Raw genomic sequence first — 13,303 nt, 5'->3', positions numbered from 1 at the left:
AGGGCGATTGACTTTTTGGTATTTTTTGACCCGTTATTTTCATTCGGATGGTTCAAGCTTTTCAAGTGTTTTGCTCATGAATTTGTCCCACTGTCTTGAACTATTCAAAGTGATGAGGAATTGAAATTGAAACCGCGGTGGCCCATACAGCAAAAGCACGGTTCAATATGCCGAAGTTCTTGGGTTCGAGTCTCGGTACCGGTACTTTTTTTTTTTGATAGATGAACTTTTTTTGAAGATGAACCCATGAGTAAAGTGATTTCGGGATTTATCCTCTCAGTCCGCACACAGTACCATTTTACTACCGAATCGTGCTCTTTATTCTCTCGTATGCCGATGCCCAGCTCTAGGTGCACGAATGCCCTGGACACTATTTGCCGAGGTTATAGCGCCACAACTCACTCTCTGTAACAGTATTCCTTATTCCAGTCCATGCTCACCAAGTCGTCATGGCCTAGTGGTTAGCATTTTTGCTTACCGATCCAGAGGACGGAGGATCGAGCCCCGCCTCGAGCGACTTTGATTTTTTGTTCATATTCAACATTTTAAATTCATGTGTTCTTAACTTTCTCGTTGGGAGCAGATGAGAATCGAACCCAGAACCATTCGCTTTCAAAGCGAACACCGTAACCAGTCAGCCACGGCCGCTCCCTTTTTTAATTGTGAGATTTATAACAAAAATAAACTTAAATTAAACCTTATAAAGTGGTATTCATATAACGAAAACATAACGTTTCGTCTTACCGTGCGCAGAATTGTTGTAATAAAGATTACGTTTTCCCATAATTTCGCAAATGGCCTAAACTCGAGAACTGGATTGATTGCTGGAACAAGAGAATCTACAGAGAACAGTCACCTCGGATAAAAAGCACCAGAACTGTCAAATAGGTGTTAAAATGGTCAGGCAGGTACTCAAAACATGTTTGGATCTGTTCTAATCTAATCAGGCGCAGCCAATCTTTCGAAGGGATCCTGGAGAGTGCCTTAGGTTAGATTACGCCTAGCACTCTGAAGTAACGAATATTTAACTAAATATACTAATATAAAAACTGCGACCAGGAAAAGCCTTTGAAGGATTTTTTTTTGGTTTAGAGTTTTAGCTTATTTTTAGCGCTGTAAAATATGTTGTAATCTTTCAAAATTAGAACATGCTTACATACTTGAACAGTAGTGCCTTAACTACAAAAGAAAAAAATAGAATGCATTGGTTTTTTTCTCTATCTGCAACTAAGCAGCCACCCTGTCGGCCAAAGTGTCGCGCCATATCATTGTGTCGCCACATGGCCACATGTGTGACACGTAAGCGCACGACGCGCGTGTCTGTGTGTTAAGGATTCGTTCGTAGACGTAACGTTGTGCAACATCCGCGGCGCATTATTAATCGTTGTTCAATAATAAACACACTGTAGTAACTTCTTGTTGATACACCTTTTTAGATTGGTGGAATGTTTTCCAGCGTGGCATTAATTTTCTAAACAGCTCGTGCTTGTTGTGGGGCTCTTTTGCTGATAACTGGCGAGTTGATATTTTGATTTTGCCCTTGGATGATTCTTTTTCTTCGTTGTTGTATTTCCGTGTGTGTTAATAAATAGTCGTCGTTTTTAGTGGCTTGTGAGCTTCGTTGAGTAAACAACACACAAGAAGAGGGGGGACTGTTTGTTGGTTCAAAAATATATTCTAGTTTTTTCGCTGCCAGCGAATTTTAGAGAACTGGTCAGGTGTAGTGTACACTACTGTGTTATTTTTAAATGAGAGAGCGTGTGTGAGTTTGTTGTAAATGTTATGTTTCTTTAATTTCAAACTTAACTTGCATCATGTTAATCATGTTAATTGATTCAATGTAACTCTCTTTTGCAGAACAACAATTTTTCGCTATGGTAAGTGGACGTCCCTTGCTATACCTATCGCTGCCAGGTCTAGCACTTATCATTGGCTTGGTGTGGTTCCGACGCAAGAAAATCGTTGGTTTCGATACAGGAGGCAAATCGACCAGCGAAGGAGGTGCCGAATCTGTAGCGACGACTGACGACAGTGAGAGAACTTGTGAGGCTGAAAAGCAGGACGGTGATTTTGGAAAGCAGACTGAATCGCTGCCGATTACTCCGTCGGCCAACTTGAAGCACGACTCTGGTAAAAATCAGTCCTCTTCGGCCTCCTCTTCATCCTCGTGCAGTGGCAAATCCGCTCCGATTGATATAGTCTCCAACACTAGAAGCCCGCCAAAGTTCTCGGATCAGCAGTTGGACGCGGAACTGTTGAAGTTGAAAATTGAAGAATCGGACATTCGTAACTTGCGCTTGATCGAAGAGCAGGACGATTATTCCAGCTTTGAATCGCCGGTGAATCTACCTGGAACGGTGGATCGCTACAAGAATTTTAACAGATTCAACAGAGGGCTTGAGCCGCAGACAGAACCGGTGGTCATAAAAGCGAGTATGACGGCTAAAATCTCACCTCAGAATTCGTTCGCCACCGAGTTGAGTCCTTCGAAGGAGACGGAGATGCGAAATTCCTCGAGTGTGGACCTTTTGAACAACAACAGCACAACCAACATGGACAGCGTCAACTTCCAAGCAGATGCGGACACAATCAACAACAACATCGTCGACGAACCGCAAGCTGCAAACGGTGAGGAGATCGGATCTCACTCGCCGGCTCTCAGCATCTGCAGCATGCGCTCGGGCGATTCTGGAAAAGGTTCCAGCCCGCCCCAGTCGGAGTGCGCTCCCATCACCAGCTATGACTTTTTCCTACCGGTTTATTTGGTGTCCAAGATGCTTGGCCGCAAAGCCGGCTTCGTTCAACTTATAAAGGCAAAAACCGGCGTAAATGTCTTGATCAAACGTAACCCGGACACCCACAAAACAAAGATTTGTACGCTGGAGGGAACCCAGGCCGAGATCGACAACGCGCTGGTACTGATCCGCAAAAAGTTCCCCGAGAAAAGATTCTCCGCCCTGACGCTGCAAAGGGTTCACATCGCTCCAACCGAAAACGTGGTCCCACTGCCTCTGATTGACACTACCTGTTTCCACGTAAGTGACATTTCCTCTACAAGGTAATTTAATAAGACCAGTCAACACTAACCAACCCAACGAATTTCTTTTGCAGTTGCAGCTGGTCGAAGGCATCAACAACGACGTCTCCGTCAGTTCCATCGTCAACGGCGGCCACGTCTTCCTGCAGCAGCCATTGCATCCGTCGTTCCCCTCGCTAAATACGCTACAGCAGTGCTTGAACCAGAGCTACAACATGACCGAGACGCCCCAGCTGCCCGAGATCACCGAGAACGCCATCTGCGTGACGGCGGTCCAGGGCAATTGGTTCCGCGTCCAGATCGTGTCGCACAGCCCGGAGGATCAGCACTGTTTAGTCAAATATCTGGATTACGGCGGTTACGCCAACGTGCCAGTTACTAGCCTAAGACAAATTAGAACTGACTTTATGGCGGTGCCCTTCCAGTCTATTGAATGCGTGCTGTCTAATGTTAAGCCAAGCGGTAAGAGATTTAGTTCTATTTAGCGTCTACATTGAATGAAAAACTCATACACAATTATCAACAGGTGATTCCGGGTGGACCCCCGGAGCGTCGGAGGCTTTGTATAGTTTATCCAAGGGATTGATTCTTCAGGCTCAGGTGGCTGGATACACTGCCGAAGGTTTGCCGGAAATCTACTTGTACGCTTCGTTAGCTAGAGATGTAAGTATCGGACCAATTTTAAAGCAGATGACTGGGCCTCGTGGCGCGGTGGTTAGCGGCTTCGGCTGCCGATCCCTTATCCCAGGGGTGACCAAAGTATGGCCCGCGGGCCAAACGTGGCCCGCGAGGTGATATTTTGTGGCCCGCGGACCCATTTTGAATGATCATTTAAAATGGCCCGTAGACCACTTGTAAAGTGATTTTATACTTTTTCAAAAATAAGGTTTATTTTAAACTTTTATATGCTTTTTTTATTTTTTGTTAATTAAAAAAACCTATTTTTTATATTGTGATCCCCACTTTAGGATACAAATAATTTGTTCAAAAAATTTTATAATTAAAACAATTTCACACGTTTCAATGTACGTGGAACTAGTAAATATCGTCAAAATGTTCATCAAACATTTTTGGAAATATTTAAAAAAAACGTTCAAGTTTGACTTAGAATTCTGTAATGGTTGCAAAATATAAGTTTTCTTCATTAATTTGCAAGCCATAATGACCCTTTATGAACTGACCCTCAAATTTACATTGCACTTCAGGATTCGAACGTAGATAACGAATCTGATTCACTACCAACTGATTCAGGCAGACAAACGGACGATCAAGTTTGTTGCAAATATTTTACAAAGCTTTCGGAGCAAAAAAATATTTTCAAAAAACTTTAAAAAATTAAACTTAAATGCAATCAGCTGAAATTTATTAAATATGCATTCCTTTGCATTCGAGCATGTTGAGGTTTACTAAAAATAATTTGAATTTTAGTGAATTTTCGATAAAATAAATAAATGTTTTTTCGCTAGATTGGTTTATTTTGTCGAATCTTATTTTTTTTAAATGATTGCAGTTTAACTATACGGAAGCTAAAATCATTTTCTTACAATTTTTTTCATTGAAATGTTGAAATTCTGTCTCTCAAAGATTTTTCATTAGCCACACTTTACTTATAGATATAATTACGCCGTTAGAAGAATTGTTCAACATGTAATGTAACCATTTTCGATACATAAAAAGAAAACTTTTTTTTTTTTTAATTTCGGCTAAAAACTTTTTTTTTCAAATACCTGAAACAATAAAATAAACAATACCGATAGAAAACCGTTATTTTGTGGTTTCTATTATTTTGAATTGACTTTTTTTAAATAACAGAAATTAAATCTTTTGAATTAAAATAGCGCAATTTATTTTTTTAAAACCTTTTTTGAAAATTTGGCCCGCAAGCTCATTTGAGCTTTAAATTTGGCCCGGCCTCCAAAAACTTTGAGCACCCCTGCCTTATCCTAATCCTCCTGGCCTTCTATCGGATGGGGAAGTAAAACGTCGGTCCATTTGCGTAAAAGAGGTTTTGGGTGACTCACCACACATAACGACCACAAAAGACTCGGGGTAGTTAAAGTGGATTGTTTTCCTTTTTTTTGACTTACCTTCCAACAGTTTTTCAGCAAAAATAATATATCCGTGCGCTATTTCCGACCAAAAAGCGCCAAACTCAATGTTGACCATAATTTTCAAAGCCTTTTTGCCTTCCTCACCTTACTGAGGAAAGGCTATAAAATCACTCGAAAAATGTACTTCTTAATTTGACGTCCTAGACCCACCTTCCCGTATACTTATCAACTCAGAATCATGTTCTGAGCAAAGGTCTGTGTTTGTGTAGGGAAAAAAATGTGAAAAATTGTCACTCGATTATCCCTGGACTGGCTGAACGGATTTTGACCGTTTTGGACTTCATCTATAAATCATAATGCTAGGTTAGGTAGCTTGAAAGTTATGCGATTTAGACTAAAGTCCGGAAGATTGTAGAAAGTTGTTTCTGTAGGACCCGTCATGTTATATATTTTTAGAAAGGTATTTGAAAAATCTTTCTAAATCAAAAGACCTTATCTAATTTCTAATTTTCGGCGAACTTTATTTTTTCGTGAAAAACTAACTTTTTGCGGAAGTGGAACACTGGATTTTGAAAAAAAATGCAACGGTTTTGTAAGGAGAATGGGTTATAAGCTTTTTGGTTTTTCGCATCGGCAGCCAAAACCAAACAACTGTGTGTTACCAACAGTTTTCTTAGCACTGGCTAAACCGATTTAGACCAAACCGGTCTCATTTGACTCAGTTTAGGGTCCCATAGATCGAGTTTCAACAAAATTTAAGTTTCGATAAGTAGTTCAAAAGTTATGTATAAAAATGTGTTTTTGCATATATCCGGAAGTTGACCTGAATGACCTGAAATAGTACCAAATGTCACCATGTTACACATCGAAGATCTGGCAACCCTGTCTCAAGTTATGACCACTACAGTAATTTTTATGTAGTTTTTTTAAGCCGGATCTCGCGTATTGGTATCAATCATCCGGCCCATCGTTGGTTAGGTGAACAATAGACTTTTCCAACCAGTCTTAAATGGTAAAGATCTATGGGAATCTTTTAGTAAGGAGAGAGGAAGCCACCAACCACATACAGTCATCCCACATATTCGGAACACCCACAAATTTGGAACACTTTTGTGATAATTTGGCAGCATGCCAAATGCATCTTTTCTGGCGATCCTATTATTTTTAGGACCATTATTTGGACGTTCTCTTGCTATTTCACTAGTTAAATTAATACATTTTGTAAAAAAAACTGCATTTCAAGACTATTTTATTCAGAGCAGCAAAACACTGCCTCCAAATTGCCTGTTCCATAATTGTGGGATGTTATTATGGCTCCCACAATTGTTGAATACCTGAATTTAAACGATATTTTCACAAAAAAGTTATCAAACCATTCATAAAACATAACTAAGCTTGAGTTTCATTGGTTTCAGTGTGTGAAAAATATGTGTTCCTGGGGAGAACCAATGTTTGTTTACATCCGTAAGAAAAAAGTGTTCCGAATTTGTGGATTTCAAGGGTCAATGTTTTTCTTTAAAAACTTGATATAAAACGTAAAAAAATACAGTCGGTCTATACATCAATCGAAAGATCACAAGAAAAGCTTTCACATGGGATTAAAAACAAATCATTATGTTCAATTATCGATTTTCTATGAATTTTTGAACATTGACCGATCTGTAAACTGTTCCGAATATGAGAGATGACTGTAGGTGGATTAAGTTAGTTTTTTAGAATACTCCTGAATTTCAAAAACACATAAAAAGCAAAAAAAGATTCATTTAGCGGACCTTTTTGCAAAAAAAAACTCAGATTTTACGAGATTTTTTTCTTCAAATTTTGGGTGTCAAATCGAAGTAGGCGGCTTAAAGTTAAAACATGACATGACCGAGCCACGTAGCCCAGTGGTAACGCTTCCGCCTGGTGGTGGTGGTGATCTTTTCCCTTCTGGATTCGATAGCTTAGTAAACGGAAGGTAGAGTATTGTCACAAACTGTACCTTATCAAGGCAACCTATGGAATGTTAACATTAACCTTAACATGTTAACATTAAGTTGATTAATAAACTGTCACTGTATCCACTTTGTAAATGGCCCGATACTTATCACGGATGTTCTCCTCAGGAACAAGAAAAGATTTATAGGCAAAAAAATCTGCAAGATCGGTGTAGATTTTGAGATTTTGTAGAACAATATGTAGACTTTTCGGTATCAGGCATCTTTTATGCTAAAATGCCAGTTTTGTACTTCCAATTGATGAGATTGCTAGCGGGTGAAGATTGCTCGAGTGAAGGTTCTCCGTTTAAACTAGCAGCGCTTTTTTATTTTCGTGTTCCGTAAACCGGGGTGACTGAAAGGTTTTAGTTTTTTTTCTGCAAAATGAAGAGTTCAAATCTGGAGTTTTTTTTGAAAAGGTCCAATAAACCAAATTTCCAGTTTTTACTCTTTGGGTGTTTTTGAAACCGCCTTGAGTCAGGGTTATTAAAAATCTAATCTAATCTAATCTAATCAGACCCTAGCGCAGCCAATCTTTCGAAGGGATCCTGGAGAGTGCCTTAGGTTAGATGACGCCTAGCACTCTTCTTGTCATTTATTAACATTTGTAGTGCGCCATAGAGACGTGGCGTTACATCGTGCTGCCATCTGGTTTTTTTAAGCGCAAGAGTGGAAAAGTGCTGAGTCATCGTCTAAAAATAGCGACGCCATCCCCCTATTGCATCGGAATGCATTGAAACAACACAAGCGTTAAAGCGGCCAGGCCTACTGCGTAAAGCCGTATCGCAGAGTTGAGCACGGAGTGTTCGAACAACAACACAATTCTGAATCGACAGGGGAGGAAGAAGCGTGGGGACACACCACCATACGCTCCGAGATTTGGTTGTATTCGTTGGGAGCACCATGCTAAGAAGGTTTGGTACTCCGGGACCCTCTGGGATGGGACATTGTATTTCCATGAATGCCCTGGACACTATTTGCCGTGGTTATAGCGCCACAACTCGCTCGCTTGAGTCAGGGTTATTAAAAATACCCAAAAAGCAAAAACTGAAAATTTGGTTTATGGAACCTTTTCAAAAATAAAACTCCAGAAATGAAGAGTTCAAATTAAATGGTATGGATTCATACTGACCATTGTAGGTGGTATGATTCCAGCCACCCTGGACTAGCAATCCAGCAACCTAGCGAAACCAATCGAAGCAAACATCGTTCGCTAGCTTCACACTTTTCACCATTCAGTCGTTGGCAACCAAACAGTCAAGCAGCAAATAAAATTTTGTCTCCACATTTGGTACAACGCTGTTTCCTTCCGGTTCACATCCGGACGTAACAGTTGGCGACGAGGATATCCGGAATCAAGATCTTGGAGAGAACGCGGCACTGTTTCTCAAGACGTCGTCGTATGACAGCTCAAAAACCTGCAACTTTCCACCAAACCGACAAGTCCCAAGGCCTTGTCAAAACGTTGGAGAGCGTTCCGAAGACTCAGTGTCATCACGAACTGAAGTCACCAGCCGCCATCGGGAGGAGGAACAGTTCAGCGTCAAGAACTTCAGGAAACCCGCTCTTCAACGATTTTCTCAAGACGCGCATCCGGAACGGTCACATTCATCACAAGTACCACGGACGTTTCAAAAGCTCCAGTACTTCCAGCCAAAGCTGGTCTAAGGAGAAGACCTTCATCCAACCTCAGGACGTCTTCGCCAAGCTGGAGCACAACACCGGTAAGCTCAGTTCGCGGTCAAGCAGCACCAGGACAAGCCTTCACCGACGATGGGTTCCAGCTCAACAACCAAGCCAGTCCACGAAAACACAGTCAGCCCTACCACAGTTACTCTGCTGGTACTGCGGCTACATGCTTTTCGTCCGCGTTTGCACCTTCAAGCAGCAGACAAACATCAACAGTCTGTACGTCATCAATCAGATCAACTCTACTTCGAAGCAACCAGCATCGAGTCTCAAGCCACTTTGCAGTTCTACACCGGCTCGGACATCGCAAACGTCTCGCGGAAGCATTGTTGCACAACGCTTCTCGCCATGACAATTTCCGTGTCAGCAGCATTCAGCAGCGTCACTGCACAGATCAACCACATCAAGCAGAACATCGCAGAAATTTCCAAGCTTCAGCAGCTGCCTTTTCTCGCAGTCAAATTTGCGAGGGGAGACCCATACTCGTAAAAGGGAAAAGATCACCGAAGCACCAGCAGACTCTATCAACACCGGAGGCAACAGGTGCAGATTCAAGTCTATTCCAGTCGGATACCTGGGCCCGCTAGGCGATACCTCACCGACACACGATGACGACCCAGCACTCGCACCTGTGCTGGTCTTAAGGGGGAGATGTTGTACCACCCTGGACTAGCAATCCAGCAACCTAGCGAAACCAATCGAAGCAAACATCGTTCGCTAGCTTCACACTTTTCACCATTCAGTCGTTGGCAACCAAACAGTCAAGCAGCAAATAAAATTTTGTCTCCACATTTGGTACAACGCTGTTTCCTTCCGGTTCACATCCGGACGTAACATTTAACTTAGAACATAAATGTTGCATACGCAAGAAAAGGACATCCCTCGTCAGCTAGACTCACTAGTGGTAGCGAAGCTATCACACAGATGATGTCACAAGAGCCACAAAAAAGAGCTCTAGCCGCCATCGCGCGCAGCCAGCGCGTTTGGCGCTGCTAGTTTTAATTCGTTGTACTGTTTAGTTATTTGTTTAATAAATGTAGTTTTAATGTGTAATTATTGTCTTTGTGCCTCGACCATCACCACCTCGTTCACCCAAGTCGAGGACACAAAAATAAAAGTTAGTTGAGCACGTATTATACTATGACAAACAAACAATCTTTTTGACAGTTTAGCAGTTGGCCTGCTTTGTTTGTTTGCAGACAAATGGGTTTGTTTGCGAGTTTACCTCAAACAAGTTTGCGAGCTTGGCAAACTGTCGAACACAAAAAAGTGTGACTTTGTTTGCCATAGTCCAATATCTCCTTCAGAGTTGTTAAGAAAAAGTGCGTTACTTACAGCTAGTATCTGCAATTAACTTTAAAAACTTGCTAGGCTGTTTTGAAATGAATTTGAAAAAAAAAGATGGTTAGTTTCCGGGACAAAATTCTCTGAAATTATCAAACTTTTTTAAATAATTTGGCAACAAATACAAAAGAAATCCTAAATGTTTTGCTGCCAGATAAGCTAAAAAGTTGAAGAATCGCTTCAAGAATCTAGTGTAATTTAAATTTATTCAATAATTGATGTAATTTTCGCTTTTTTCCCAGAACATAATATTTATTAACCACGAGCTAGCCGCTCGTGGATTGGCCGAATGGGTGGAGAATGAAATGCTGCCGGCATCATCGTAAACGACGCGCCGGATTACCTAATCGTTAAGTAGCAAACAAATAATTATGAAAGATAGAATCATAAACTACAGATTCCAACATTGATATGTTTGTGCTGAAAGGAATAATCGGAGAAGTAATGTTAAGAGTAATACACACATGCAAATGTTCTTAAAAGGTCGACCCACAAAACAGCTGCTGCGGAGGAGAGAGAAATAAATAATTTAAAAAAAAACTCATCGCAAAAGTAATATAAAAAAAATGAAGAGAGTGACAACATCCTATATAGAACCTATTGGAAATCAATTTATTTCAATGTACATTACATATGCGTTAAGAGCAAGCAAATCGTTAGATAACTAAACCCTAGTATCAATAGAAATAGAGAAAAATGCAGAGCAATCTTATTCCAGCAAGGAGTTTTCGATAAGCAAAGTTTCAAACTAGCATAGATTTTAAGAGAAAAACATGTACTGATTTGTTAGGATTACAAACAATTAACATTTCTTTCATTTCATTTTCGTATATTCTTTCCAAATCAAACATTAGACATTTGTAGTATTGTTTCTACCTTTTTATATCTAATCCAATTGTTTTTTTTTATCGTCATGAACTCAGGCAATAAGGTTTTAAAGCTTCAATACTCGTCATTATAACATAAAACAAATATTTTCAGGTGTTCTGGTTTCCTCTAACGAAAGCTTAGTGTTTTTCTTCTTCTTTTACTCTGGGGAATTAAATAAATTGTAAATAAATTACACTTTGAAGAATAAGTTCTAAATAAGATTTTCAGGCAGCATATATGTAACACATAAATTCACAAACCATTTTGGAGAAGCATTAGAAAAGGATCAAATACGTCAATCAAAACCCCTTTTAATTTGTTTCGTTGTAACATATTTTGCAAAACATTTAAGTAAACTGTAATGTTAAGATATTCCTGTGATTATTATATACAAAGAATGAGTAAAATGTTTTAAAACATTGATTTATTTAAAAACAACAACAAATAGACTTTCTAGGAAACAATATCAAAAGATAAAAAAAACATGTATGTTCTGCTATTGGACAATTGGTACGCATCCAGTCAAAACAAATGAATAAAATGCACATGAATTTCACTATTTTAAAAATTTCACCGCAAACGCTACAGAGCAAATCAATGGAATGGAAATTCAAGCTAGGGAAACAAATTCAAACATTGAACAATGGCAAGTTTTAAATGAAAGGTTTGCGCCTTTCACAATTTCTAGTAAAGCGTTAAGTAAAAGGCAAACAACAATTTTATTGAAATTTTTGGCGGCACAATGCAAACCAAAACACAATCTGTATTGCAGAATTCCTTTAGTTAGTACCATATTTTTGGTTTTACTGTCTATTTACAAATAGGTGAGTTCTAATGATCATCATCGCAGTTATTAGAGATTTTGAGTGTTTTTTTAAGCTTCGTCAGAAATGCCAACAGAATTGTAAAATTTGTATAACGTTTCGAATGCTTGGATAGCATGCGTTAGAAATGGGGTTAGTTATTTGACAACTATTATCCAGTGTAAGCGAACAAAATTTAGCATTAGTAGAAGTACACCTAACCCAGAATGGTAAGTCGTTTATTAGCTGACTTTTATTTGTTTCAACGAGTGTCTAAGAATCAGTGCACACCCACATCTTCACACATGCACACACACACTATCCCTTCGACGTGATTGAATCCATGAATATAATGTCATATTTATTTCTCTAAGCAACTACTTCTTGTTTTGAACACGATTGAAAAACAATCTTGATTTGATGAAAGCAAAAAAATTAAAACCAAGAGCCTGGATCAACCAACTATAACATGAATTACTACTGCCTTGAACGCCGAGCGATAACAACAACAACGGACATTACGTTTATAGTGAAAACAAAAATAGAATATGAAAAAATGGTTTATCGGCGCCGAAAAAAAAAATCAATAGAAAATCACAAGTAAAAACAGCATTTTGGGTATAAACATCAACGCTGCAAAAAGCTTCAATATTTCCAACGAAATGCTGAAATCTAGTTTTTGATCTTTTACAATTTGCGCTTTCCAAATTTTGGATGAATGTTATAATGGTTTTCTAAAACCTATGTTATGTAAATACGAATTAAATATACATAAACCAATTTATTTGACTAAACATTTAATCCCATCCTGTGTTTTTCATTGTGTTGATGACGATCCAACTATCCCGTGCAGGCTTGTGGACAGGCCTGCAAAATGTTTCCAACCCAGCGTACACATGAAGCAAACCAAAATGTCAGTTCACTGCTAGCATCTGACTGTAAGCCTACTGTGTCAGTTCAACCACTGCCGCCTGACTCGTGCCGGTCGGCTGCTGGAGAATGAGAGACGTTAAAAAATGAGCTACACTCACTCAATTCGTGTCGTATGACTGACTCGTAAAATCCTCTCTAAACACTATTTTGACTATTTTTCAACAATTTAATGGTTCTAGACTGTGCAAAACACTTAAACCAACCATAACTTGTATTTAAAATAACATTTCCACGCATAAATACAAACTTTTTGTGTAAAAACTTGTTTCTTTATGTGTGTGCGTGCAACGTCGAATGAGTGTTGGTCGACTACTGCCTCGCATTGCAGCTGCTCAGTGAGCTAGGGCACTCACGACTGAGTCGGGTTTGTTTATGTCAAGGTTTTGCGGTTCAGTGAATGGATCTGAAAAATTCGTGTATGCGTCACCTATTTTCGCGTCATGACCCCTGACATTTTCAGCACTGCTTGTGGATATCTTTGGCCTCTGTTTGCGACAGACCGGCTCTAACAAGTGGGACACGATTGCAAACCGATTGGTGATCAAAAATTACACTTTCGAGTAGGGCTGCGGAGTCGGGTCATATTTCAAACGACTCCGA

The 13,303-nt window shown here is 39.7% G+C and overlaps 1 protein-coding gene across 2 annotated transcripts in view; it reads left to right on the top strand.

The window, feature by feature from the left end:
- LOC6053682 (A-kinase anchor protein 1, mitochondrial) overlaps window positions 1–12,205 on the top strand; it is a 29,031-nt gene extending 16,826 nt beyond the window's left edge. For both annotated transcript variants that reach the window (XM_038248142.1, XM_038248147.1), the window contains exons 2-5: window positions 1,858–3,035; window positions 3,112–3,499; window positions 3,564–3,700; window positions 10,340–12,205. In XM_038248142.1, the coding sequence (XP_038104070.1) occupies window positions 1,875–3,035; window positions 3,112–3,499; window positions 3,564–3,700; window positions 10,340–10,423 (1,770 nt within the window). In that variant the 5' untranslated portion in view covers window positions 1,858–1,874 and the 3' untranslated portion in view covers window positions 10,424–12,205. The remainder of the gene's footprint in view (window positions 1–1,857; window positions 3,036–3,111; window positions 3,500–3,563; window positions 3,701–10,339) is intronic.
- The last annotated feature ends 1,098 nt before the right edge of the window (window positions 12,206–13,303 follow it).

This window comes from Culex quinquefasciatus, chromosome 1, assembly GCF_015732765.1.
Source record: "Culex quinquefasciatus strain JHB chromosome 1, VPISU_Cqui_1.0_pri_paternal, whole genome shotgun sequence".
Taxonomy (NCBI): Eukaryota; Metazoa; Arthropoda; class Insecta; order Diptera; family Culicidae; genus Culex; species Culex quinquefasciatus.
Note: the sequence above shows the minus strand (reverse complement) of the source record. Positions and strands in the feature narration are given on the sequence as shown.